Raw genomic sequence first — 27,302 nt, forward strand, 5'->3', positions numbered from 1 at the left:
GTATTTTTCAGAACAGTTTCACTGCCTTAAAAATCCTCTATGCTGTGCCTGTTCAGCTCTCCCCCAACACCCTTACCCCTGGCAATCACTAATCTTTTTACTGACTCTATAGTTTTGCCTTCTCTAGAGTGTCATATCGTTGGATTAATATAGTATACAACCTTTTCAAATTGAGTTATTTTAGCTAGTCATAGGCATTTAAGTTTTGTCTATCATTTCATCTCGATAACTCATTTGTTTTTTATTTTTTTGAGACGGAGTCTCGCTCTGTCACCCAGGCTGGAGTGCAGTGGCGCAGTCTTGGCTTACTGCAACCTCTGCTTCCTGGGTTCCAGCGATTTTCCTGCTTCAGCCTCCTGAGTAGCTGGGATTACAGATGTGCACCACCATGCCCGGCTAATTTTTGTATTTATTTAGTGGAGATGGGATTTCACCATGTTGGCCAGGCTAGTCTTGAATTCCTGACCTTAGGTGATCCACCCATCTTGGCCTCCCAAAGTGCTGAGATTACAGGTATAAATCACTGTGCCCGGCTGATAACTCATTTCTTTTCAGCACTGAATAATATTTCCACTCTCTGGATATACTGTAATTTATTTATCCACTCACCTATTGAAGGATGTCTTGGTTGCTTCCAAGTTTTGGCAATTATGAATAAAGCTGCTATAAACATCCTTGTGCACAGTTTTGTGTGAACTTCAGTTTTCAATTCATTTGGGTAAATACAAGAAGCATGACTGCTGGATCACATGGTAAGAGTATATTTAGTTTTGTGAGAAACTGTCAAGCTGTCTTCCAAAGTGACTGTACCATTTTGCATCCCCATCAGCAACAAATGAGAGTTCCTGTTGCTCCACATACTTGCCAGCATTTGGTGGTGTCAGTGTTTTAGATTTTGGCAATTCTAATAGGTGTATAGTGGTATCTCATTGTTTTAACTTGCAATTCCCTAATGGCATATAGATGTTGAACATTACGATCACTTATCATCTGTACATCTTCTGTGGTGAGGTGTCTCTTCAAGTGTTTTGGCCACTTTATTTTTTAGAGACAGGATCTTGCTATGTTGCCCAGGGTAGTCTCAAACTCCTGGGCTCAAGCAATTCTTCCTACCTTGGCCTCCTAAAGTGTTGGGATTACAGGCATGAGCTATCGCACCTGGCTCATGGCCCCGTTTTTTTTGTTTGTGTTTTTTTTTTTTGAGACCAAGTCTCATTCCGTTGCCAGGTTGGAGTGCAGTGGCATGATACCAGCTCACTGCAATCTATGCCTCCTGGGTTCAACTGATTCTTATCTCTCAGCTTCTCAAGTAGCTGGGACTATAGGTGTGCACACCACACCAGGCTAATTTTGGTATTTTTAGTACAGACAGGTATTCATCATGTTGGTCAGGGTGGTCTCAGACTCCTGGCTGAAGTGATCTGCCCATCTTGGCCTCCCAAAGTGCTGGGATTACAGGCGTAAACCACGGCACCCAGCCTCATTGCCCATTTTAAAATTGGGTTGTTTGTTTTCTTATTGTTGAATGTTGAGAATTCTTTGTATACTTTGGATAACAGTCCTTTACCAGAAGTGTTTTTTGCAATACTTTTTCCCAGACTGTGGCTTGTCTCTCATTCTCTTGACATTGTCTTTCAGTGCATAAGTTTTTAATTTTATTGTAATGAAGTCCAGCCTATCAATTATTTCTCTCATAGATTATGCCTTTGGTTTTAAATCTAAAAAGTCATCTCCATACCTAAGGTCATCTAGGTTTTCTCCTATGTTATCTTGTAGGAGTTTTATAGTTTTGCATTTTACATTTAGGTCTATGATCCATTTTGAATTAATTTTTGTGAAGGGTGTAAAGTCTGTGTCTAGATTCATTTTATTGGACATGTATGTCTACTTGTTCCAACACCATTTGCTGAAAAAACTGCCTTTGATCCTTTGCTCAAATGTCAAAGATCAGTTGACTACATTTATGTGGGTCTGTATCTGGGCTCTCTTTTATATTTTATTGATCTATTTGTCTAATCTTTTGCCAACCACACTGTCTTTATTACTGTAGCTTTATAGTAAGTCTTAAGGTTGGGTAGTATCAGCCCCTCAACTTTCTTCTCCTCCAATACTGAACTGGCTATTCTAGGACTTTTGTCTTTCCATATAAACTTTATTTATTTATGTACTTGTTTGTTTACTTATTACTTACTTTCTGATTGACTGGGTCTTGCTCTGTTGCCTGGCCTGGACTGCAGTGGTGCAATCCCAGCTCACTGAAGCCTTGACTTCCTGGGCTACAGCAATCCTTCCACATCAGCCTCCCAAATGGCTGGGACTATAGGCGTGTGCCACCATGCCCAGCAAATTTTCTTATTTTTTCTTAGAGACAGAGTCTCACTATGTTGCCCAGGCTCAAACTCCTCCCAAAGGGCTGGGATTACAGGCATGAGCCACTGGGCATGGCTCACATAAACTTTAGAATCAGTTTGTTGATATCCACAATAATAACCTGCATGGATTTTCATCAGGAGGCTGGAGTACAGTGGCATGATCTAGGCTCACTGCAATCTCCGTCTCCTGGGTTAAAGCGATTCTCCTGCCTCAGCCTCCCAATTAGCTGGGATTACAGATGCCTGCCACCACGCCAGCTGATTTTTGTATTTTTAGTAGAGACAGGATTTCACAATGTTGGTCAGGCTGGTCTCGAACTCCTGACCTCAGGTGATCCGCCTGCCTCAGCCTCCCAAAGAGCTGGGATTATAGGCATAAGTCACCACCCGGCCTCTATTGTCTCTTTTATAAAACACATAAGCAAAAAATGTATATAAACACACATATGCATAAAATACCTTACAGAAAAATGCTATGCTATAACCACTATTCTGTACCTTACTTTTTAAACTTATTGTATCACAAAGATCAATTCGTATCATATCTTGTTCACTACTTTTTAAAACTGCACAGAATTCCATTATATGGTACATCATAGGTAATTCAACGAATCCCCCACTGATGGACAGCTCAATTATTTCTGTTTTTTTGATATCCCAAAAATAACACAATAAATAATGTCGTGCTTGTATCATTTCATATTTTTGCCGGTAAAGCTTTGGGATAAATTCCTAGAAATGAAGTTGGTGTACCACAGGGTAAATGCACGTGTACTTTTGCCATATTTTATTCTGACATCACTTGAATTATGTTCATCCTCTCGATTATCTGATTCTTCAGTAGCCCCTATTGGTCACTGGTATCCAGGACCAGATTTTGCTTTGGGTTTTTTTTTTCTTCTTTTTTAAAGAGATGAGGTCTTGTTCTGTTGCCCAGGCTGGAGTGCCATGGTGCAATCACAGCTCTCTGCAGCCTCAAACTCCTGGGCTCAAGTGATCCTCCCACCTCAGACTCTCAAGTAGCAGGGACTACAGGCGCCCACCAGTATGCCCAACTAACAACAACAACAAAAAATCTGTAGAGATGGGGTCTCACCATCTTGCGCAAGCTGGTCTTGAACTCCTAAGCTTAAGGGATCCTCCTACCTTGGCCTCCCAAAGTAATGGGATTACAGGCATGAATCACTGCATCCAGCCCCTAGACTTTGCTTCCTATTAAAACCCAGACTCTAAAAGAACAACTGTATTATCATTCCATAATGTTGTATTACTCATGTATCTTCAAATGAACATTAATTCAAAAGACATTTAATGAGTGTTTACTGGGTTTAACAAAGGTTACTAGATACTTGCAGCTTTAAAGGGAAGATGTTGAAATTTCATTGTTTCCTATCATCAAGAAACTTACACTGAGGACAAAGGAGCAGAGACAGAAGAAACAGGGAAAGGAGCAGAACAACAATAAGATATAACCACAAATAACTATAAAACAAGATACTAATGATAAATGCTACAAGGGGAAGAAAGTACTATCATTCTAGCTGAAGGAATTAAGAATGGTTTTAGGGACCTCTTTATCAAAATGTTGAAAAACTCATGTAGGGACAGACCTCGAGGACGAGGAATTTGAAAAAGACGGAAAAGCAGGTTCAAGTGGTCTCCCTGCATATCTGCAGAGCAGTTGCTAATTAGGTAGTTTCACCTAATTATCTTTTTCACAGCTTATTCTACCTTTCCTTGCTTAAACAGTATCCATTAAAAAACAGATGAATAATCATTCAACAAAAAACATAACACAGAACCTAGAAATACATTATATAATCACAAACATAATTAATTTTGCCAGTAAAGCATGGCAAAATGTTATTCACTGTCAACACCCAGATGAAAACCTTACCTGTGTCTATTGTAAGTAGTATCTGAAGCATGTGTGCCATGGTGATCAAATGGAAGAGATAAAGGTGGTTATAGGAAGAACTAACTGAAGAAGGCTGCAGATCAACAGTTTCATCCCAATACAAGGATGGGAATGCTAACACAGCACCCACCTATGAGAGAAAAATGGACATCAACATGGGTAATGATAAAAGACTAACATAAACTAATGTCATAACTAAATGTGAAGGGCATCAGATGCTACACTGTGTGTGTGTTTTTTAATAAACACCATATTTTTCTTTTTTTCTTTCTTTTTTTTTTTTTTTGAGACGGAGTCTCCCTCTGTCGCCCAGGCTGGAGTGCAGTGGCCGGATCTTGGCTCACTGCAAGCTCCGCCTCCTGGGTTTACGCCATTCTCCTGCCTCAGCCTCCCCAGTAGCTGGGACTATAGGCGCCCGCCACCTCGCCCGGCTAGTTTTTTGTATTTTTTAGTAGAGATGGGGTTTCACCGGGTTAGCCAGGATGGTCTCGATCTCCTGACCTCGTGATCCGCCCGTCTAGGCCTCCCAAAGTGCTGGGATTACAGGCTTGAGCCACTGCGCCCGGCCTACAGGAGTTCTTAAAACAATACTGACACAGAGGCCCCACCCTGGTCTAACCAAATGAAAATCTCTTGGGGTAGGGCCCAGTTAATAGCATTCTTTTCCACGTCCCCCAGGAGATTCTAAAAGACAGTCAGGGTTGATGACCACTGGGTAGAGGCCTAGATAATGAGGCATGAGGATGCTGGCTAACCCTGCATCCATAAACTCCATGCTCCCAATCTCAATACTGTTTTCTCTACAGAACTTGGTTTGAAGGAATGAGATCATCACAGGAATGGAAGATCTCTGCAAAAAACTAAGGGCAGTTGCCATCCATCCATAGGTGTTTTGAGGAAGCCTAGATATACCCATGGTCTGGTCCTTATCATCAAATAATTAATGATTTTAAGAGAGCTCACACAGTTATTGACTGTATATCATGTATACAGCTTAAGAAAAAGGCCAGAAGGGGAGCATAACATGATTTAGAAAAGGCTTGTCCGTACAGACACCCACTAATGTAATCAACCAGGAAAAGACCTATTACAAATTCTAGTGCTTTTTTTTTTTTTTTTTTTTTTAATGAATTTGATGGTCTCCATCAAATCTGTACCTATTTGTAAACAGAATGGACAGGAGAGACCAAACTTTATAGATTAAACACCAATAATTTATAATCTTGAACAAAGAGCATGAATTTGAATGAGGAAAGTACAAGAAATTATCAACATGAGTGACTTAAACAAAATTACTGAACACTTACCAAAACATGAAACAGATCTATAGACAGAAGGCATGGTGTATCTTCTGATTTTAGGTTAGGAAGAACAACTAAAACAAACAAAAAGTTAATGTAATTCAGTCAGTAAGATAGCAATGTAGTTAAATAAAATGCAAGCTAAAAACACCTAAACCAAACATGTAACAGGGTTATAAAACACAGAAACTAATAAGTCACACCTTTGAGATATGGAAACTATAATGAGACAAACTGAACTGAGAAAAGGCTGCTAGAAAGACTTGGATACAGTTTAAGCGTTGAAAGGTAAAATCTAGGTGGAAAAGGCACATGAAATAGGACAACTGAAATATAGAGATTGTTAAAGAAACATTTGTTGAATGAATGAGAAGAGTTATTTTTATACAATGTTACCTCTATCACTTGTTTTCTCTGACTTCCATTTCTAAATGTTCTGTGATACATAATATGTGAACAAAATTGAGGTTGTGGAGTGGAAAGAACATGCAAAATATAGTAGGTGAAATGAGGATGGAGAAGATCCTCCTGAACAAAATTAGATAATGGTTTATGTAGACTGGTCATCTGGAGGAAATGCAAATGACTCAAAAGCTACTATCTTTCCAATCTGGTCCATGCCTAAGGAAAAGCTGTAATTCCAGAAGTGAGAGCGAGAGAGGCAAAGAAGTGAAATTGAGAAGTCAGGACAAGAGGAATGGTTTTGTTTATATAAAAATGAGGGAATGAATTACTGTAGGTCTAGGTACTGGTTCTGAACTCTGGCTCAGAAGATTCAACATTACATAAATAAAGCTGTTACTTTTTAAAATGAGGAAGAGAAGACTCTTTTCAGACTAAATTTCTTTCTTTCTTTCTTTCCTTTTTTGAGATGGAGTCTTGCTCTCTCACCCAGGCAGGAGTGTAGTGGCATGACGTTGGCTCACTGCAACCTCCGCCTCCCAGGTTCAAGCGATTCTTGAGTCTCAGCCTCCTGAGTAGCTGGGATTGCAGGCATGTGCCACCATGCCCAGTTTTTTTTTTTTTTTTTTTTTTTTTTAAGATGGAGTCTCGCTTTATCGCCAGGCTGGAGCGCAGTGGTACAATCTTGGCTTACTGGAATCTCTGCCTCCCGGGTTCAAGCAATCCTCCTGCCCCAGCCTCCCGGGTAGCTGGGACCACAGGCGCGTGCCACCATGCCCAGCTAATTTTTGTATTTTTGGTAGAGACAGGGTTTCACCATGTTGGCCAGGATGGTCTCGATCTCTGGACCTCGTGATCTACCCGCCTTGGCCTCCCAAAATGCTGGGATTACAGGCATGAGCCACCGTGCCCGACCAATTGTTTCTTTTTTTTTTTTTTAAGTAGAGACAGGGTTTCACAATGTTGACCAGACTTGAACTTCTGACCTCAGGTGATCTACCTGCCTCGGTCCCCCACAGTGCTGGCATTACAAGTGTGAGCCACCATGCCTGGCCATGTGACTAGATCAATTTCTTAATCTCTAATCCCAAGATTCTAAACAAAAAGCATAAAGGTTAAGATCAGGGGCTTTGAAGTCAGACTAAAACGGCTTCCAGTACTGGTTGTGACTATTGGTCATAGGCAAGTGACAGGCGACTTAAGCCCTCTAAGTTTACACGCAGTATATACAAGTTTGTTGGGAGGTTCATTAACATATTAATGTATTATTTGTGTATTTTATTTTGAGATAGAATCTCACTCTGTTCCCTAGGCTGGAGTACAGTGGCATGATCTCGGCTCACTACAACCTCCGCCTCTTAGGTTCAAGCAATTCTCCTGCCTCAGCCTCGCAAGTAGCTGAAATTACAAGCACCTGCCACAATGCCCAGCTAATTTTTTTATTTTTTATTTTTAGTAGAAATGGGGTTTTGCCACGTTGGCCAGGCTGGTCTTGAACTCCTGGCCTTAAGAGGTCCACCTGCCTCGGCTTCTCAAAGTGCTGGGATTACAGGTGTGCACCACGCTCCAGGCCAACATATGAATTTAAAGCACTTATCCAAGCTTGGCATATGTAACCCCTCAATAAAAGTTTTTAATACTGGCTACATAAAACAAACTAAAGTGATCACAGCTCTGACGTTAACTAGCTATGTGACTTCGACAAGTCATTTGCTGTTTCTAGGTCTCATCTCCTCAAATTATCTTTTAGTAATATTTCTGATATTTCAGTTAGCATGTCTATGATACTACCTGTCTTACTTTTTTCCTCAATGTTACAGCTTACTCAAAATATTTAAATAATTCCCGATCCCTTGTCCTAATTTCCATCCTCTTTTCAGCCAAAAGAATACTCTTTGTGTCATCAAATTTTTCTTATAGGCAGTTTTAAAATGATTTTTCTTTTCCTGATTGCTAAAAATATTTAAAATTCTCTTGAAATCAAAAGTCAATTTTGGTATGCATATTTTCATTTTATCTATGGGTTAAGCCAAGCCTTTTTGCACAATTAAACACCTCGGCAAAGTTTATATGATACAGTGAAAAAATAATGGGTTTTATGGTCAGGTCTGGGTTTAAATATTAGTTCTACTTCTTATTAGTTTTATTACCATGGGCAAGTCATGTAACTTCCCTGTGCCTCAGTTTTCTCCTTGTAAATTGGGAGAATAATTTCCTTGAAGGATGGTGACTAGAAATGAGATTTTATTAAAAAATTCTAGTACAAGGCATAGCACATGGCAGTGAGCATTGTATGTCCTATATATCTATCCATCAATCCATCCATTTAGAGACAAAGTCTCTCTCTGTTGCCCAGGCTGGAGTGCATAGTACGATCACGGCTTACTGCAACCTTGACCTGGGTGCAAGTGATAAGCCTGACTCAGCCTCCTGAGTAGCCAGGACTGCAGGTGTGCACCACCACACCCTACTAAGTTTTTTGTAGAGACAGAGTTTCGCCATGTTGCCCAGGCTGGTCTCGAACTCCTGAGCTCAACTGATCTGCTCACCTTGGCTTCCTAAAGTTCTGGGATTACAGGTGTAAGCCATTGCACCCGACCTGTCCTACTGCTACTGCAGAAATCAACATATTAAAACAATACTCATCACTTTACTAGAAAATAGCTCCTATTCTGAACTTCCTTATTTCTCTCAATTTTTCTGCTATTCATTTTAGTTCAAAATTTTGCCCCTGACCCAGCCCACACCAATGTCTTCCCTAATTCCTGCTACCACATTCAGATGCATATGTTACCTCTAATTTTTCCCTCCTTCAATCCAACCTATTCAATATCAGATTAAGCTCAGAATACCATTGTCCAAAACATTTCAAAAAATTCCAATTACCTAAAGAATAAAGTTCAAACTTATGGCTGGGGCATTTAAGTCACTGTAATTTTATTTAAAAAAACTTCATGCTTCTCTATCTGTAGATGCCATTACTCCTATCAAACCTGTCTACCTGAACATATCACACACTTTCCTACCTCCTCAGTGTTTGTTCAAATGCACCCTGTGTCTTTTGGAATGCAGCTTCTGTTCCTCTCAATTTATCTATTATGTGTACTCCCTTTAAGGCTCAATTCAAATCCTACCCTGTTAGAGGAGATAACAGCAGAGTCCCAAAGTGATTTCTTCCTTGTCTCAAATTTTTTTTTTTTTCCTTTTTTGAGATGGAGTCTCTCTCTGTCACCCAGGCTGGAGTGCAGTGGCGCGATCTCGGCTCACTGCAAGCTCCACCTCCTGGGTTCACGCCATTCTCCTGCTTCAGCCTCCCAAGTAGTTGGGACTACAGGCGCCCGTCACCATGCCTAGCTAATTTTTTGTATTTTTAGTAGAGACAGGGTTTCACCGTGTTAGCCAGGATGGTCTCGATCTCCTGACCTCGTGATCTGCCGCACCAGGCCACTTGTCTCAATTTTTGAAGCGTGTATTAGTGAAGCACATATCTGGCATTTGGCTGTTTTATGTTTGTTTTTAGAGAGGTTCTGCTTCTTTAATTCAATCATAAGCATTAAAATGGCAAGGAACATATCTGATAGCCCTAACATCTTACAAATAAAAATGCTCCTCTAATAAATGTTCATATGAAAAACTTTCATATATAGGCATAAAGCTATACTACAGAAATTTCTCCAGTATTGCTAATTAGAGATTATACACCATCATTTTAGTCTCTCCCATCTGTGATAATGTTAATCTCGTTTGGTGCTTTTTTTGAGACAAGGTCTCACTATACTGCCTACACTGGTGTCAAACTCCTGGACTTAAGGGATCCTCCCCCTCAGGCTCCTGAGTAGCTGGGATTATAAGTGTGTGCCACCATGCTGGGCAATAAGCTGTTTTAAACATTGTAAATCCCATAATGTGTAATAAGTGCAAAAGCAGTGAAATTGGAAGAATTACTAAGTATCTAAATTATGACTGAAATGAAAGAGATGCCAAAAAAGTAAAAAAACAAAAACAAAATAGTGATATGCAAATAGGATAAACTGTTCAACAGAAAGATGTCCTAAAAACAAAGACAGGCACATGTGACATATGGAAGGTTCTGGGCCTGTGCAACTGACCAAGAAGAGAAAAAAGTAAGTGAAAGAAGGGAAAACTTTTTTTTTTTTTTTTGAGACGGAGTCTTGCTCTGCCGCCCAGGCTGGAGTGCAGTGGCCGGCTCTCAGCTCACTGCAAGCTCCGCCTCCCGGGTTCACGGCATTCTCCTGTCTCAGCCTCCCGAGTAGCTGGGACTACAGGCGCCCGCCTCGTCGCCCGGCTAGTTTTTTGTATTTTTTAGTAGAGACGGGGTTTCACCGTATTAGCCAGGATGGTCTCGATCTCCTGACCTCATGATCTGCCCGTCTCGGCCTCCCAGAGTGCTGGGATTACAGGCTTGAGCCACCGCGCCCGGCCAAGAAGGGAAAACTTTTATGTGTGTGACTAGGGGAACCGTATCAACATTAGATTTCTATTAGCATGAAGCCAATTCAGGAGACACCTGGAAGTCAATTTGAAAATATAAAAGCTAAGCATGGCAGAAGTTCTAACAAAACTTGAGTGGCAGCCTTGGGAGGAGCTGTGGAATCTCCACATCAACAGGATAAGCAGAAAGCTGCTCAGGAAGAGCTCCCTAAGAAGCTTGTGGGGATTGACAAGGAAAAACACTACTGGCTTCAATAGATTTTCAAGGTAAAGAAGGTCTATTTTGCTGGAAAAAAAAAAAAAGTCTGCTAATTTAGCTACAAGAAAATTATGCCTGGCTTTAAAGCTTAAAAAATCTGAATAACTCTTATTTGTCAGAAATATATCTGGGAAGTGCATGCTGAAACTACCCTACTCATGACAATTGGGACTTATGAACAAATAGATTTACAAACAACTCTCTTTAAGGCTGGTCTCTTTGGGTACAGAGGAGCTTATAGTAGACTTCAAATGCCCAGATGAAAATGCAGATAACCAAAAGGAAAGCAAAATCATTCTAATGCTATGTAATGACTTATCCTTCATTTTATTTTTATAGTAATTGAGATCACCATATGAGCTCTTAGTAAATTTCTAACTTGTCAGAATCTGAGAAGATTAGCTGTTATAGCCAGCCTGTCAAAGAAATGGGCATGGAACTGAGTTCTGAGATTACTGAATGTAGCATTTCCATTATTTCATAAGAATTTGACCCACAAACAAAATTAAACATATTTTAAAATGATCTATCCACATCATTGCTCCCTTTTCTAATTGGATTGGGGATACATGGATGTTAGTTGTCATAGACATTGGTTCAATAACCTAGGTAGGTAGAAGAAACATAAGTTGAAAATATTTGGAAAATACAGATTTTAAAAATAAGGTCATGAAGGCCGGGAGTGGCGGCTCACACCTGTAATCCCAGCACTTTGGGAGGTGGAGGCAGGCGAATCACCAGAGGACATGAATTCAAGACCAGCCTGGCCAACATGGTGAAACTCCATCTCTGCTAAAAAAAAAAAAAAAAAAAAAAAAAGCAAAAATTGTCTGAGTAGCCTGTAATCCCAGCTACTCAGAGAGCTGAGAAAGGAGAATCACTTGAACACGTGAGGTGGAGGTTGCAGTGAGCTGAGATCGCACCATTCCTCTCCAGCCTCAGTAACGAGCGAAACTCCCTCTCAAAAATAATAACAATAATAAGATCACAAGTTTTACAGAGGCAGCTCTGTGTTTATCTGTTTTTTTGCATGACTTCTGTAGGTGGTAAAATTTCATTACTGAGAGCTCAAAATTATTGTAGCGTGTGTTGTTTCCTAATGAAATACACTGCCAGAAATGCAATAGAAAAAGACATAAAAATAATACAATACATAATAATAGTTCAGAGAAGACTCTACCTGATAGAAGACGAAGCAGATGTTTCTGTATCAGGACCTGAGGACAGGTAATCCTCTGTGCAACTGCAAACTGCATTAACGCTTTCAGACCATTATGCTAGATTGTAAGAGAGAGGGAAGATAAAAAGATGAGGAAAGATGAGAGACCTAACTCATCCGCTTAAGAGTTTGGTAAAAACCAACTCTAGTTTGTCGGAATTAGCTGCAGACTCATTATATACCTTATATCATTGCAAATAAATTATGATATTCTTAATACCTGTACAAGGTTTTATAGCCTTGCTAAATTTCTAACAGATTTTCTGATAAAAAAGTGGTATTAAAGCTATAATTATTTTAATTCTCGTGTAAAAAGTATTCATTTTCCCCAGAGCTGAGCACACTGTGGACCACAAGTCTTCTAGTATTCTGTGCCAGGTGTCGGAAAAATAAGAGGGAAATGGGAAGCAAGGAATAGCAACCTCAGTTACCCCTTTTGTCTTCACAGGGCTACTCCGCATATTTCTTTAGTACTGCTTTCCAGGGATCACTATGTTAAAAGGTTTAGGCCTGGGGCAGGAGTAGAGTCCTACAGTAGTGTCAGTATCTGCCCATCAAGGAGTCATGGCTTAATTTTATTTTTGAATTCAGTATGATGATTCATCCAAAATTAAGTCAGCATTAATACTCAATATTATATAATGGTGCAAAATTAGTGAGAAGGAAAAATATAGGAAACATCAGGATTTTGAAGTGTAACAAAGGGAGAAAAAGTAATCACCACATGAAATCTCTGTATGAATTACACTTCACCTCTGAGATTGAGTAAGCTCTGTGAAGTGCACACACTATTCAGTTTCCTATAAGACTGAGGCAGCTCCTTTTCTCCCCTATAGAATTCTGCTAATTTTTACAGAAAAGGAGTAAAGATTTTTTTTTTTTAATAATAAACTGTGGGGGGAAAAATACAGCATGCCATGAGTTACATGTACCTTGTTGGAATATACATACCTGCCTATTTTGAAGTGCTCCAAACAAAGGTTTTCCTTCATCTCCCAACAGGTTTTCTCAAAGAATTAAAAAAAATAAAAATAATAAATCCTGAATAGTGCTATAATTATATACTGTACTTTTTATCAAATGTTCCTTAACATTTTTGATGAGATGATTTGCATTTTCCCCTTCAAAGTCTTGTGTTTTAAGTCTTTGCCAAAATTTTCCAATTTTTGAGTGAGAGAATATTAGAGAATCAAATGAATATCATTTACAAATTACTAGCATAAAAAATAAAGTCCCTGCAGCAATCTTATAAAGAATGCTTGGGGGAAAAAAAAACAGCCTGGATTGTTTCTTCTCATTTCAGCATCTTTTTTATGCAAAAAATTCTAAAATAAGTAATTTATATATGTAATTATAGCCTATTTTGTTTAAAAATAATATGTAAGGCAGATACAAATAACTTCTTGCTTTTTTGGGCACAATTTTTTTTTTTTTTTTTTGAGACAGAGTTTCGCTCTTGTTGCCCAAGCTGGAGTGCAACGGCGCGATCTCGGCTCACTGCAACCTCCACCGCCCGGGCTCAAGCGATTCTCCTGCCTCAGCTTCCTGAGTAGCTGGGATTACAGGTGTGCACCACTACGCGGGCTAAGTTTTTGTACTTTTAGTAGAAACAAGGTTTCAGCACATTAGCGGTGGTCTCGAATTTCTGACCTTAGGTGACCCGCCCACCTCAGCCTCCCGAAGTGCTTGGATTACAGGTGTGAGCCACTGCGCCCGACCTCGGGTACAATTTTAAAAGAATTAGAAAAGATCAATAGGAAAAAAAAGAAAATGAGACCAGGTGCGGTGGTTCATGCCTGTAATCCCCGGACTTTGGGGTGACCGAGGCAGGAAGACTGCTTGAGCTCAGAAGTTCAAGACCAGCCTGGGTAACACGGAAAAACCCTGTCTCTACAAAAAATACAAAAATTAGCTGTGGTGGTGCATGCCTGTGGTCCCAACTGCTCGGGAGGCTGAGGTGGGAGGATCACCTTAGCCCAGGGAGGCTAAGGCTGCAGTGAGCCGTAACTGCGCCACTGCACTCCAGCCTAGACAACAAAGTGAGAGCCTGTCTCAAAAAAAAAAAAAAAAAAAAGAGAGAGAAAGAAAAAGAGAAAATGAAAATACCAAAACCATGGATTTGTGTTTTGTTGTCCATGGTATTTATTCCTAAATTACTCTTATTTTCACTGATCCTTAGCAGCAGATATGAGTGTGGAAGCATTTTTTTTCATCTTTGCATAAAGAGTAATTCAAAGGATGCTTTGTTTTGATTCCTCAACTATTATCCTATGCCAATGCATTCTGTACATGTTTCTCCATCCCCACAGGGACTGAGATAAGTTAGTTGCTTATGTACTAAGAATAAAGTACAGCATTATGCTTGCTTGATGGAAAAAACACAATAGTGAACACAATATGATATTAATCAAATAGAATCCAATTACTAGATTATAGAACCACATATGAAAAGATTCAGTTCCATCAGCAGTGAATTTCTTATCTCCTTTATAACAGACTATGCCCCCTTTTTAATGTTCAAGGTCTAAATATAAATTCTTGACTTCCTAATGCTTATCTTCCCCAAAATAGGAAAGTGTGAAATAGCTTCACTGAAAGTCTGAATAGACTTAACATGTCATGACTCTGAAGAATGCTTTACATTTCTTATCGATTTGTTCAGATTCTATTTTATATAAACCTCGCCTTTCCTATATCCCATTTGATTGAATCATAGCAAATATAAACTGATGTATTATCCTATACCCATGATTTAAGTCTAACAGGTTTGGAAGTGACTTTACCCCCTCCCCCCAAGCACATCCACCCACGGTGGCTTTATTCAGTCACGACCCCACCCCCACACCTCCCTCCACCAGGCAGACAGGTGGGAGGCCATGCCACAGCAGCACCTGGGGACCATGGGCCAGCAAAGGGCCCCAGCCAGAGGGCACCAACCCCAGGAAGACACAGTCCCCACCTGGAGCTTCCCTGGGCTGCCTCGGCCCCTGAGCCCGCCCTGAGGATTTGTGCTTTGACTCTGACAGGAAGCAGGAGGAAGCCACCAGCCCACTGCCCCCCTGGGTATCCTTGGAGGGCACACCGTGGAGTGGAGACCCCAACTCCTGAGCGGCACTTCCTCAGCTCCCACGGCCCTGCATGGTGCTGGGCTCGACCCAAGATGCCCAACCACGGAGTCTGGTCCTGACAGGGATGGTCACAGCCTAGCCACGGGGCGACTCTGCCCATCAGTCCCCCTGGGGCAGCGACTGGATCCCAGCAGGGGCAGAGCCGGGATGGGCCCTATGTGCCTAAGATCAATGTAGGCGGGGGCTCACTGGGCCAAAGCCAATGAACTCACCCACAGGAGCCCTCTGAGGACACCAGTAGGGGGTCTGCTCAGGGCAGGCGCCCGTGGCCTGGAACCTGCCTTTTCCAAAGCACTGGAAGTGACTCTTAAACTCTATTAAGAAACTAATGATAGTATGTAGGAAGGTTTTGGGAAAAATTTGGCTTCATGCTATTTAATTCAAATTATAAGTGTCTTGTTACAAAAATATATTTAAATGAAGAAAATATAATGGACTCCATTAAAAACAATTACCAAAAATATATATATTGGAAAGGGAAATCAAAGTTGGCTTGGATAAAGATAGGGAAGAATCACCATTCTTAATTTTTTCCATGTAATACTGGACCTTGTCCTTAAAATGAACAAGTGCACTAACTTAAGAAATCTAAGTGATCCCTCACTGCTACACTTTTCTATGGGACATTTTCAATATGGCAGAGAATTTGATAGTAGGCTTCCCTTTAGAGCTGGTTTCTGCCTGCTAATCTCTCTAAAACTGCCTCAGTCTTCCTTTCCCCTTTCTGTTAATTTTTAGGTGACTTTGGTTTCCCCTCAGTTCTTCTCTCAAAGTATAAAAGAAAGAAAAATTACTGAGCATTTCTGAGTTGTCTTTTTTCCTTGAACCTCTATAACTTAACATCATGCTTTACATTCCTTTAATATAGATACTAAAGGAATATATATATGTGTGTGTGTGTGTGTGTGTGTGTGAACACGCACACACTTTTTGGAGACCGGGTCTCACTCTGTTGCCCAGGTTGGAGTGCAGTGGTGTAACCATGGCTCCCTGAAGCCTCAAACTCCTAGGCTCAAATGATCGTCCCTCTTCCGCTTCCTGATTAGCTGGGATTACAGGTGCATACCACCATGTCTGGCTAATTTTTTGTAGAGACAGTCTTGCTATGTTGCCCAGGCTGGTCTCAAACTCCTGGCTTCAAGTTATCCTCCCACCTCTGCCTCCCAAAGCTCAGCCTCCCAGGCATAATCCACCATGCCCAGCTTTTTAAAAATATTTTTTTAAACTTATGTTTCATATGGCGACGATCATAGTTAAAAAGAGATCAACATAAAAAAATTATCAGACCAAATGGCATGAGCCACACAAATACACTGAAATACTAATAGTCGTCATACAAGTCAAATTATTCTGGCCCATTAGTGAAAAAAATAATTTAAGAATGAATGATCAATGTTAATTCTGTCTCACTGAAACCTCCAAACCAGTTTTCTTATGAGCTTTACCAATTGCCTGGATAGTGAAAGCACAGGTGCTCCAGGTCAGCATAGGGACTCGAGGATCCGTTTCATCAGGAGGCACTTTCAATCCAATTCTATAAATTGTTGTGGCAAAGAGAATAACCATTTCCTTGATGCTATTTGAATATTTAATCCTATAAATAAAACAAGAAAATTTGTATGATTTAGTAAAAGGAGTTACTTAGTAGGAGCTACTTAGTAAGAAGTCCAATTAAGTCCTAGAGCAATAGAAACAATTTAACCACTTTCAAAGTAAGTAAACTGCTCTTTGTCAAATTAGAGATTAGAGCCTCTGAAGATTTATTCAGCTGGAAAAAAATTGGAAGAGGAGAACCGTATTTTTTAAAGGTAGAGAAATAGCTCTTATAAAATGGTAATGACCAACATAACTTCACTTCCTGTAAAAGATGCAGCAAATGCTCACAACTAGAAGGGGTTCAGGTTCTAATTAAAAAACAGACTGAACACAGAAGGAATAAAATTCAGAGGAACAAATCTGACCTAATGAGTTTTGGTGCTTGGAAAAAGAACCAAAGAAGTACTTTTGTGTTGACAGATATGTGTATGTGTTTGTGTTGTGTGTATGTGTGATAATACCATGTACCTGGAGTGATAATTTCCAGTTTTCTCAACTTCCACTTATAACAAGTATTTTCAGCAGCAATGGGATAGATAAACAAGGATCACAACTAGAAAAACTACCCTGGATACTCAGTATTAATGAAATAGTAATACCTGATTTGGGTATATTACATCTCTCCAATAACCTAATGAGTGAAGTAGGACAGAAGGCCTCAATTTTACATACACAAAAAATGAACTGGTGGTGGCATGGAGTGACCTGAGACTTTTCAGAAAGTTGCAAAGCAAGTTAGATGTAATTTTAAATGAAGTCTCATAATTCTGGTCCTCTTGTAGGACCAGACAGAACTGGCATTTTTGGTCCTCTTGTAGGACCACAGAGAACTGGCATTTTTGTTGGTTAAAAATGATTACTCAGAGGCATAGTTTGCCTTAATATACATTACTTTAATATATCAAACCACTTCATTTTGTTAATACAAATAAACAAAACAAACAGAGAAAGAAACAAGTTAATGGGATAAACTATTTTACAAATAAAAAAGGAGGGAAAGATGGAAGCCTATACTGTTTCCTACTCTTATTTTCACAATCATTTACAAAGTTCTCTTAACTATTTAGATACTTACGAAGACTGAACACCAAAACTCAGGATGGAAGTGAACTCAAAAGTAGAATCTCCCATTCCTTGATTAAAGAAAACAGGAATTGGGTTTTCTCCTTATAAATTAAAAGGAAAAAGAAAGAAAAATCATGAATGAGTTTAGTCTGACATAGAGTTTTCTAGCATTTATTTGTTTTGACAGTCTCACTCTGTCACCCATGCTGGAGTACAGTGGCATGATCATCTATAGCTCCAACCTCCTGGGCTCAAGCTATCCTCCCAAGTAGCTGGGACTACAGGCATGTGCCACCATGCCTGCCTAGTTTTTAAACCATTTTTTTGTAAAGATGGGATCTTCCTTTGCTGGCCAGGCTGATCTTGAACTCCTCAAGAGATCCTCCTACCTTGGCCCACCGAAGTGTTGGGATTACAGGCGTGAGCCACTGTGCCCAGGCTTTCTGGCTTTTTAATATTATACATAATCGTTTTAGGAAACTCAGGATATGCTAATAAGCAATGAATAATTAACCTAAGTTTCTCCATCCAGATAAACACAGTTAACATTTGGGTGATATTCTTCTGTTCCCCACACAAATATTACATATTTTTTAAGAGGATGACATGATATAATACTAGTCTGTATCTTGCCTTTGCACCTAATAGATCATGAACATCTTTCTATATCAGTAACTCTCCCTCTATTTTGCCATTTTAATGACTGCATAAATGTTCTCTTGATAAGGCAGCATATATTAGTGAATAAGAGTAAATGATCTGAAGCCAAGATCTGAATCCTAGCTCTGCCACTTACTGTTACTGCAACCTTGTGTGAAAACTAAACCTCTCCGTAGCTCCATTGCCTTGTCAAATTCAAATGCTATTTCCTGACATGAAATGGGTTTTCTCTGGTTGCTTTCAAGACTTTTAGTTTTTTTTTGTTTGTTTGTTTGTTCGTTTTTTTAAGAGATGAGGTCTCAGCCAGGCATGATGGCTCACACCTGTAATCCTAGCACTTTAGGAGGCCAGGGCGGGCAGATCAGTTGAGGTCAGGAGTTCAAAACCAGCCTGGCCAACATGGTGAAACCTCATCTCTACTAAAAATACAAAAAATTAGCCTGGCATGGTGGCGGGCACCTAATCCCAGTTACTTGAGAGGCTGAGGCAGGAGAATCGCTTGAACTCAGGAGGTGGAGTTTGCAGTGAGCCGAGATCGCATCACTGCACTCTAGCCTGGGCGACAGGGCGACATTCTGTCTCAAAAAAAAAAAAAAAAAAAAAAAAAAAAAGAGGTCTTGCTATGTTTTCCTGGTTGGCTTCAATTTCCTCGGCTCAAGGGATCCTCCCACCTCAGCCTCCCAAATAGCTGGGCCTACAGACATGCACCACAGTGCCTGGCTCTTTATTTTTTGTTTTCAGCAGTTTGCTTTATGATGTGTCTGACTGTGGTTTTCTTATCTGCTTGAGATTTACTGAACTTCTTGAATCTGCAAAATTGTCTTTCACCCAATTTGGGAAATTTTCAGCCAATTATTTCTTCAAAATTTTTTTCTGCATTATTTTTCTCTTCCTTTTGGGACTTCAATGACACAAATGTTGGATTGAAAAAAAAAAATTGTCCCATAGATCCCTAAGGTTGTATTTTTTTTATCCCCCATCTCTTTTCTGTCTGTTCTCCAGATTGAATAATTTCCACTGATCTAATTTCACATTCATGGACACTTTACCTCATCTCCAGTCTAGTATATATATTTTTGAAACAACACAGCCTTGCTGTGTTGCCCAGGCTGGACTGCAGTGGCATGATTACAGCTCACTGTAACTTCAAACTCCTGGGTTCAAGTGATCCTCTTGCCTCAGCCTCCCAAGTACCTAGGACTATAGGCACATACTGCCAAACACAGCTATTTTTTTTTTTATTATTTTATTTTTTTAGAGATGGGGTCTTATCATGTTGCCCGGGCTGGTCTTGAATTCCTGGCCTCAAGTGATCCTCCTGCCTCAGCCTCCCACAGTGCTGTTATTACAGGCCTGAGCCACTGTGCTTAGCCTTTTGGTTTACTATTGAGCACATCCAGTTAATTTTTGTTTCATCCAGTATTTTTTCAACTCTATTATCTCCATATGGTTAGTATTTTTAGTTTCTATTTTTCTGGTAACTTCTATCTTTCAACTCTTTCAAGAGTATTCACCTTCACCTTATGTTTCAAGGTTAACTAGTTGCTTTAAAACTCTTCGATAAGTTTAACATTTAAAACATCTCAGGATTGGCATTTGGTTGTTTTTCCCTTGAGAATCGGTCAGATTTTTCTGGTTCTTCGTATGTCAAGTAATTCTGGATTATTATCTTGTACATGTAGAATATTACATTGGGAGGTTCTGGTCCTGTTAAAAACCTCTGGAAAAATATACAGTTTTAAAGTGTTTTAGACAGTAATAAACTCAGGTCCAACAAGTTCTGTTTCATTCTCTGTGGATGGTGATTCCAATGTTAGTTTTCAGAGTCTTTGCTGTGGTGTTCTGATCTGTCCAGCACATGTACTCCTCGTGGGGTTAGTCTAGGACTTGAGTGATGGTTTAAATGAAGCTTACTTTTCAAAACTCTGGTTACGCCTCTTTGAGCCTATTCTGTACATGTGCAGCTTGGAGGTGAGCCCAGAACTTATGTTGACCTCAAAAATATGAGATTCCCCTTCTACAGTTCTCTCCTCTTGGGGATTTCCCACCCTAGCCCTCCCACTTTCTAGCTCCAAAGGGCCCTTTCCCCCAGTTTCTCTGGCCAAAATAACATGTTTTTCTCAGTTTTAGTCTACCATGCTGTCAGTCAGATTTATGACTGCGGATGCCCTTGGCGTGAAGCCACGAGGCAAAGACAAAAAAAAAATGATGATGATTAACCTCGTACTCGTTGGAACACAGGAGCCCCTTTTCCCAGTTCCTCACCAGAGAGAATGGTTTTCTCCTGGGATTATGGGCATCTGTGTGGCCACAATGGCTGTGCAGCTCTATGCCTGAGGCTGGCCTTGGGAGAAGGCCAGAGGAAAAATAAAATAAACACACTCCTTTTATATTCTGGCTATGAGGGGCTTCTTTTCCTGATCCTCTGACCAGAAAGAGATGGCATTTCTCATGGATTTTTGTTATTCATGCTTGTTGTACAGTTCTAGAACTCAGCTGTTCTTGGGTGAAAGTTGGGAAATAAAGGAGGAAAAAGCCTCAGGAAACTCACTAAATGTACTGATAATTCTTAAATTTTGACTTTAGTTCCCATCTGCCTGCTATTTTACTTTTCAGAGACTTGAGCTGTTGTGGTTTTTCGTATCCTGTGAAAGTATGAGGAATTAGATATTGGGTTTTATGAAATGTCTTTTTTTTTTTTTAAAGACAGAGTCTCGCTGTATTGCCCAGGCTAGAGTACAGTGGCGCAATCTCAGCTTACTGCAACCTCCGCCTCCCAGGTTCATGCCTCAGATTCTCCTGCCTCAACCATCTGAGTAGCTGGGATTACAGGCACGCGCCACCACACCTGGGTAATTTTTGTATTTTTAGTAGAGACAGGGCTTCACCATGTTGGCCGGACTGGTCTCGAACTCCTGGCCTCAAGAGATCTGCCTGCCTCGGCCTCCCAAAGTGCTGCGATTACAAGCGTGAGCCACCGCACCTGGTTTGAAATGTCTTTTTAAAAGTTATAATGACCAGCCAGGTGTTGGTGGCAGGCGACTGTCATTTCAGCTACTCAGGAGGCTGAGGTACGAGAATTGCTTAAACCTGGGAGGCGGTGGTTGCAGTGAGCCAAGATCTCACCACTGCACTCCAGTCTGGGGGGCAGAGTGAGACTCCATCTCAAAAATAAATAAATAAATAAAAGGCTATAATGATCATATTAGTTTTCATCTTTAACCTATTCTTTTAAGAAGTTTCCATCAAGGCACTGTTAGAATAAACTCAATCTGAGCATTGTCTCTTTCGGGCTATGAGCTGTCTTCTCAGTATGGTTTTGGCCATATTCCATGGATTTTGATCTGTGTTGTTCTCGTTGCCAATTGCTAAATAGTCACTAATTTCTCCATCTCTCTTTAGCTTTTTCCTTGCATTCAACAGTTATACGGAATAGTATTTAAAAATTCCTAATTTGTTAGGTTTTTGAGCTCTTTTTTGTTAAGTATTATTTTATTGTATTGTGGATAGTGTAAGTGTCCTACATAATTTCCCTTTTTGAAAACTATTGAGATTCTTACATGGCCTAATTTATTAACCAATCTGTTATTAATAATCCATGGACAGGTGGGCACAGTGGCTCACACCTATAATCCAAACACTTCGGGAAGCCACGGTGGGAAGATCACTTGAGGTCAGGAGTTCAAGATCAGCCTGGGCAACACAGCAAGATGCTGTCTCAAAAAAAAAAAAAAAAATTCCATGGGCATTTGATAAAAATATATTTTCCAATAGGAACAAACTCCCGTAGAATATATTACTAAATCAAGCTTAATTTTAAAAATTCTCTAAGTCCTTATTTATTTTTGGATGACTTGACCAGCCATAGTCTTAGAAAGATCTGGTAAAATCTCCCACTATCACTACGTTTTTGTTTAATTCTACTTATGTACCAAAACAACACAGCACGAAAATAAACAGAAACTGAATTTATCATCTGTCTTTTCTCCTAACCTCCCCAATATACTAGGCAATATAGATAAAAGGCTTACACATTCTCTGCAATCCTTCCTTTACAATCTTTTGGCTGTTTCTTTCCCCCAAACAATTAGTCATTCAATAAGCATTCAGAGCAAACTTGTCAATGCTTACTATTAATACCACCACTTCTTACCATCTCATGGTAGGACCAGTGCAACTGATTCCTGATTAATCTTCTTGAGTTATCTCCTCACTCTTCCAATCTATCTGCGGCACCACTCCCACACTAAAAAGCTACCAGAATAAATGCTAGTCACTTGCTCAAAATTTTTAATCATTCCATGATTTCTTTTTTAAAGTTCTTTATTTCAATAGTTTTTCCTTAGATTATGTTCAGTATTTTCTTCCCTTAAAAATATAGGCTTCTAAGTAAATTAGTGAATATGCTTAAAAGATACTAATCACTCTAACACTTCTTTTTTGTTGTTGTTGTTGAGACGGAGTCTCACTCTGAGTCTCACTCTGTCGCCCAGGCTGGAGTGCACTGGTGCGATCTCGGCTCACTGCAAGCTCCGCCTCCTGGGTTCATGCCATTCTCCTGCCTCAGCCTCCTGAGCTGGGACCACAGGCGCCCACCACCACGCCCGGCTAATTTTTTGTATTTTTTAATAGAGACAGGGTTTCACCGTGTTAGCCAGGATGGTCTCGATCTCCTGACCTCGTGATCCACCCGCCTCGGCCTCCCAAAGTGCTGGGATCACAAGCGTGAGCCACCGTGCCCGGCCTAATCACTCTTATACTTCTTTAGACGGTCACAGAGGTCCTACTGCTAATAAAGTGATCTTTCTACTTAATGCCATGTTTGAGACCTCCAATTAAACATTTAGAGGCCAAAATAACAATAAAAACTGACTTAAGGCTGAATTTTTGAGACCGAAAACTCAGGATGTATAACCAACATGTGAATCTACAATTGTTTTAATAAAAAGAAACTAAACTCACATACGTCAAAGTCATTTTAAATTACTATAAAAATTAAGAAGAATCTCTTGTACTGAATTGCTTCTCAGTGCTTAAAACAAGCAGCAAAGTAGCAAGTACATGCCAAAAATCACTTCTTAACAAATACAAGGTCTTTTGTTAGAAGAGTTTCCACCTAACAGATTGTTATCTCATTAGCACCACTTGTGGAAAAGGTTTTGTTATAAAATGAAGGAGGAGGGGAAACTGGATGTTGCTAGACTTATTCATTGCTGACTGTTGTCTTCCATCATTCTGTGTTTCTAAATGACCAAGTTCAAATTCTTACAAACCTCCACAACTGCCCCATATTCTCCACTATTCCCCACTGTGTACTCTTCAACTAAGGTAGGCCAGGCTTTTTCAATGTCTCTGAAAATGTCATGCTCATAATTCCCTAAAAACATTTCTGTTTTCTACCTGGGTTCTCCTTTATCCCTACCACACACCCAAATTTTATACAAGGTCAAATCAAATCTAATTTTCTCCATGACATCTTCTCTTACTACTTCAGCCCCTACTGATCAATTCCTTCTTAAAAATTCTATGAGTCCTACTGTTTTATACTATAAAATCGGGCTGTTAATGCTATTTCCTCTTGTATCATTCTTAACTGCATAACATGCATACATATGAGGTCAACAAGGCAGGGAACATAAAACTTTGTATAGTGCTGAACGCATGAGTAAACACCTAATAAATACTTGATAACTTAGGCTGGGCACACTGGCTCATGCCTGTAATCCCGGTACTTCGGGAGGCTGAGGTAGGAGGACTGCTTCAGTCCAGGAGTTTGAGACCAGCCTGGGCAACATAGCGAGACCCTGTCTCTACAAAAAATTTAAAAATTAGCCTGGGTGTGGTGGTATAAGCCTGTGGTTCCAGCTATGTGGGAGGCTGAGGTAGGAGGATCACTTGTGCCCAGGAGTTGAAGCTGCAGTGAGCTGTACTCCAGCCTGGGTGATGAGTGAGACCTGTCTAAACAAACAAACAAACAAAAAACAACAACAAACCCCCCCACATACAAAACAAACAAAAAACCTTTTAACTTAGACTATGGTGATGAGAAATAAAACCATCACCCCTATTTTTTCCTTTGTAGCTTTTGAATACATCCTTTATTTTCCTTAAAAGTATGTAACTGAAAGGACATAATTAAAGCATAACAGAGGGTAAAATAATCAGGGAAAATGTGGATAAATACAGAAAGGTATGAAATGTAGAAACAAGACATCAATATTTTGAGTAGAATACCTAGAAATACTCTGGAATATTTTCTAGGTATAGTTTTCATCAATTTCAGATCCAAAGAGGGAATGAGAAGATAATTTTTAAAATACTGGACTTTGTCTTCACCCTATTGATTTCACTGCCTAAACCGGGGTCCTCAACCCCGGGGTCATGGACGAGTACCAGTCTATGGCCTGTTGGGAACCTTGGGAATGGGCCGCACAGCAGGAGGTGAGCAGCAGGTGAGCAAAGCTGCATCAGAATTTACAGCTGCTTCCCATCACTCGCATTGTCACGTGAGCTCTGCCTCCTGTCAGATCAGCAGCCACATTAGATTCTCATAGATGCACAAACTCTAACTATGAACTGCCCATGTGAGGGAACTAGGTTGCCCACTCCTTATGAGAATCTAATGACTGACAATCTGTTACTGTCTCCCATGACTCCCAGACGGGACCAGCTAGTTGCAGGAAAACAAGCTTAGGGCTCCCACTGATTCTACATTATGGTGAGTTATATAATTATTTCATTATATATGACAATGTAATAATAATATAAATAAAATGCACAATAAATGTAAGGCACTTGAATCATCCCAAAACCATCCCCCTCAACCGTGGAAAAATTGTCTTCCACAAAACCAGTCCCTGCTGCCAAAAAGGTTGGGGACCATTGGCCTAAACAAAAGACAACTTTTCCTCACTGTATTTTACAAATTCCCATTTTTATCCTTTTAAGCACATCTCTATTAATAGCCATACCTGTCTCACAACTGTAAAGAATATATAAATAAGATGACAGTTTTAAAATGTTTTCGTTATTACAAACATTACTAACCACATATTAATAGTATTAGTGATAGTAATGGCTAACATGTAGCACTTACTAGGTACCATGGACTATTCTACTTTACATACAATAACTCTACTAATCTTTCAACCAATAAAATAGGTACTATTATAATATTATTATCCCCAATTTGCAAATAAGAAGTTGAGGCACACAGAGCTTAAGTAACTTGCCCAAGATTACATAATCAGTAAGTGGATCTTAGTGATTTAGATGAATCTTGGATCGAAGATTTACATCTAAGCAGTCCGACAGCTTGGAATAATCAGATAGATGGACTTGATAGTTTAATCACTGTCTGTATTGTCTCCTAGTATGAAAAACGATTAAATTTAATAAAGCAATTTAAGCCAAACTTACTCTTACCTTCAAAAACTTCTATTTCCTGATATTCAAGAAATTTGTACTTGCAAACCATATTTTAGCACATTAATTATTTAAAAAAATAAAGATTCTGACACCATCTTCACATAGTTAATATAAAATAAATGTAAGCAAACCTTTAGCATGTCTTATATTATAACCTGATATTCTGGCCAGAACTGTCTGTATCCATTGTGCCAGGGTCAAAAGTTGAGCAAGAGCATCTGCATTCTCACTGAAAAATGATATTTAAAAATTATTACAACCATGGGTACAAAGTCAAATGGAAAAGCTGAATTTGTATTATTTCCTTGGATAAATGGTGTATAAAAAAGTTAAGTTCCTCCAGATTAATTTCCTAGGTCACAGAAACATGTCTAAAAAAGTAGCTTTTTGGAAGGGGAAGAAAATTTTAAACTTACAAGAAATAAGTCACCACCCACATGCCAGTCACCCACAGGTAGTAAATGTCAGTAAATGGAATCACCATTCTAGTTGCTCCAGTCAAAAACTAGGTGTTGTCATTGATTTCTCTGATTTCCTCACACCCCACATTCTGATCTATTAATCAACCTTGCAGGTTTTATCTTTTAAATATATCCCAAGCTGATCACTCCTACCTACCTCTACCCTTACTATCCCCAATCCAAGTCACATCAGCCCTCACTTGGATTACTTAAATAGACTCCTAATTGTTCTTCCTGCTTCTACTCTTGTGTTTCATTGTAAGTATAAATTCTGCATACAGCAGCTAGAAGAATTTTCTAAAATTGTCAACAGGATCGTATTACAACTTCTAATCTTTGCTCATAATCCCTTTTATGATCTGATCTTTACTTGCTCCATTCCATGCTGCCTTCTTGCTGTGCCTCAAACATGACAATGGTGTTCCAAACTTGAGCCTTTGTTTTTTTTTTTTTTTTTTTTTTTTTTTTTTTTTTTTTTTTTTTATGAGATGGAGTCTCGCTCTGTCGCCAGGTTGGAGTGCAGTGGCAAAATCTTGGCTCACTGCAACCTCCGCCTCCTGGGTTCAAGCGACTCTCCTGCCTCAGACTCCTGAGTTGCTGGGATTACAGGCGCCTGCCACCACGCCCAGCTAATTTTTGTATTTTTAGTAGGGACTGGGTTTCGCCACGTTGGCCAGGCTGGTCTCGATCTCTTGACTTCATGATCCGCCCGCCTTGGCCTCCTAAAGTGCTGGGATTATAGGCATGAGCCACCACCCAGCCAAGCCTTTGCTCTTGATACAGCCTGTGCTTAGAATTTTCTTCTCCCAGAGAAAAGCAGTCAAGCAGTGATTATTCCTCACTTTATTCAGGTCTCTGTTCAAATGTCACCATCTCAGAGAAGAGCTTCCTGATAACTCTGTCTATAAATAGCCTCATGCCCCAGTCTGTCTTCAGCCCTTTAACTTACTGCTTTAGCTTTCTCATAGTATTTCCCACTACTCAACATTTTGTCTTATTTTTTTTATTGCCAGTCTCTCCTTCCTAAAATGGACATAAGGA

General features: G+C 39.8%; 1 protein-coding gene across 1 annotated transcript in view; it reads right to left on the reverse strand.

Moving 5' to 3' along the window:
- Window positions 1-27,302, reverse strand: part of UBR1 (ubiquitin protein ligase E3 component n-recognin 1) — a 161,211-nt gene that overhangs the window by 28,123 nt on the left and 105,786 nt on the right. Inside the window, exons 33-39 of the mRNA XM_010383779.2 lie at window positions 25,932-26,029; window positions 17,723-17,813; window positions 16,497-16,645; window positions 12,875-12,930; window positions 11,885-11,981; window positions 5,598-5,665; window positions 4,270-4,420 (exon numbers count right to left, since the gene is read on the reverse strand). Coding sequence (XP_010382081.1) covers window positions 4,270-4,420; window positions 5,598-5,665; window positions 11,885-11,981; window positions 12,875-12,930; window positions 16,497-16,645; window positions 17,723-17,813; window positions 25,932-26,029 — 710 coding nt within the window. The remainder of the gene's footprint in view (window positions 1-4,269; window positions 4,421-5,597; window positions 5,666-11,884; window positions 11,982-12,874; window positions 12,931-16,496; window positions 16,646-17,722; window positions 17,814-25,931; window positions 26,030-27,302) is intronic.

Source organism: Rhinopithecus roxellana, chromosome 5, assembly GCF_007565055.1.
Source record: "Rhinopithecus roxellana isolate Shanxi Qingling chromosome 5, ASM756505v1, whole genome shotgun sequence".
Classification (NCBI taxonomy): Eukaryota; Metazoa; Chordata; class Mammalia; order Primates; family Cercopithecidae; genus Rhinopithecus; species Rhinopithecus roxellana.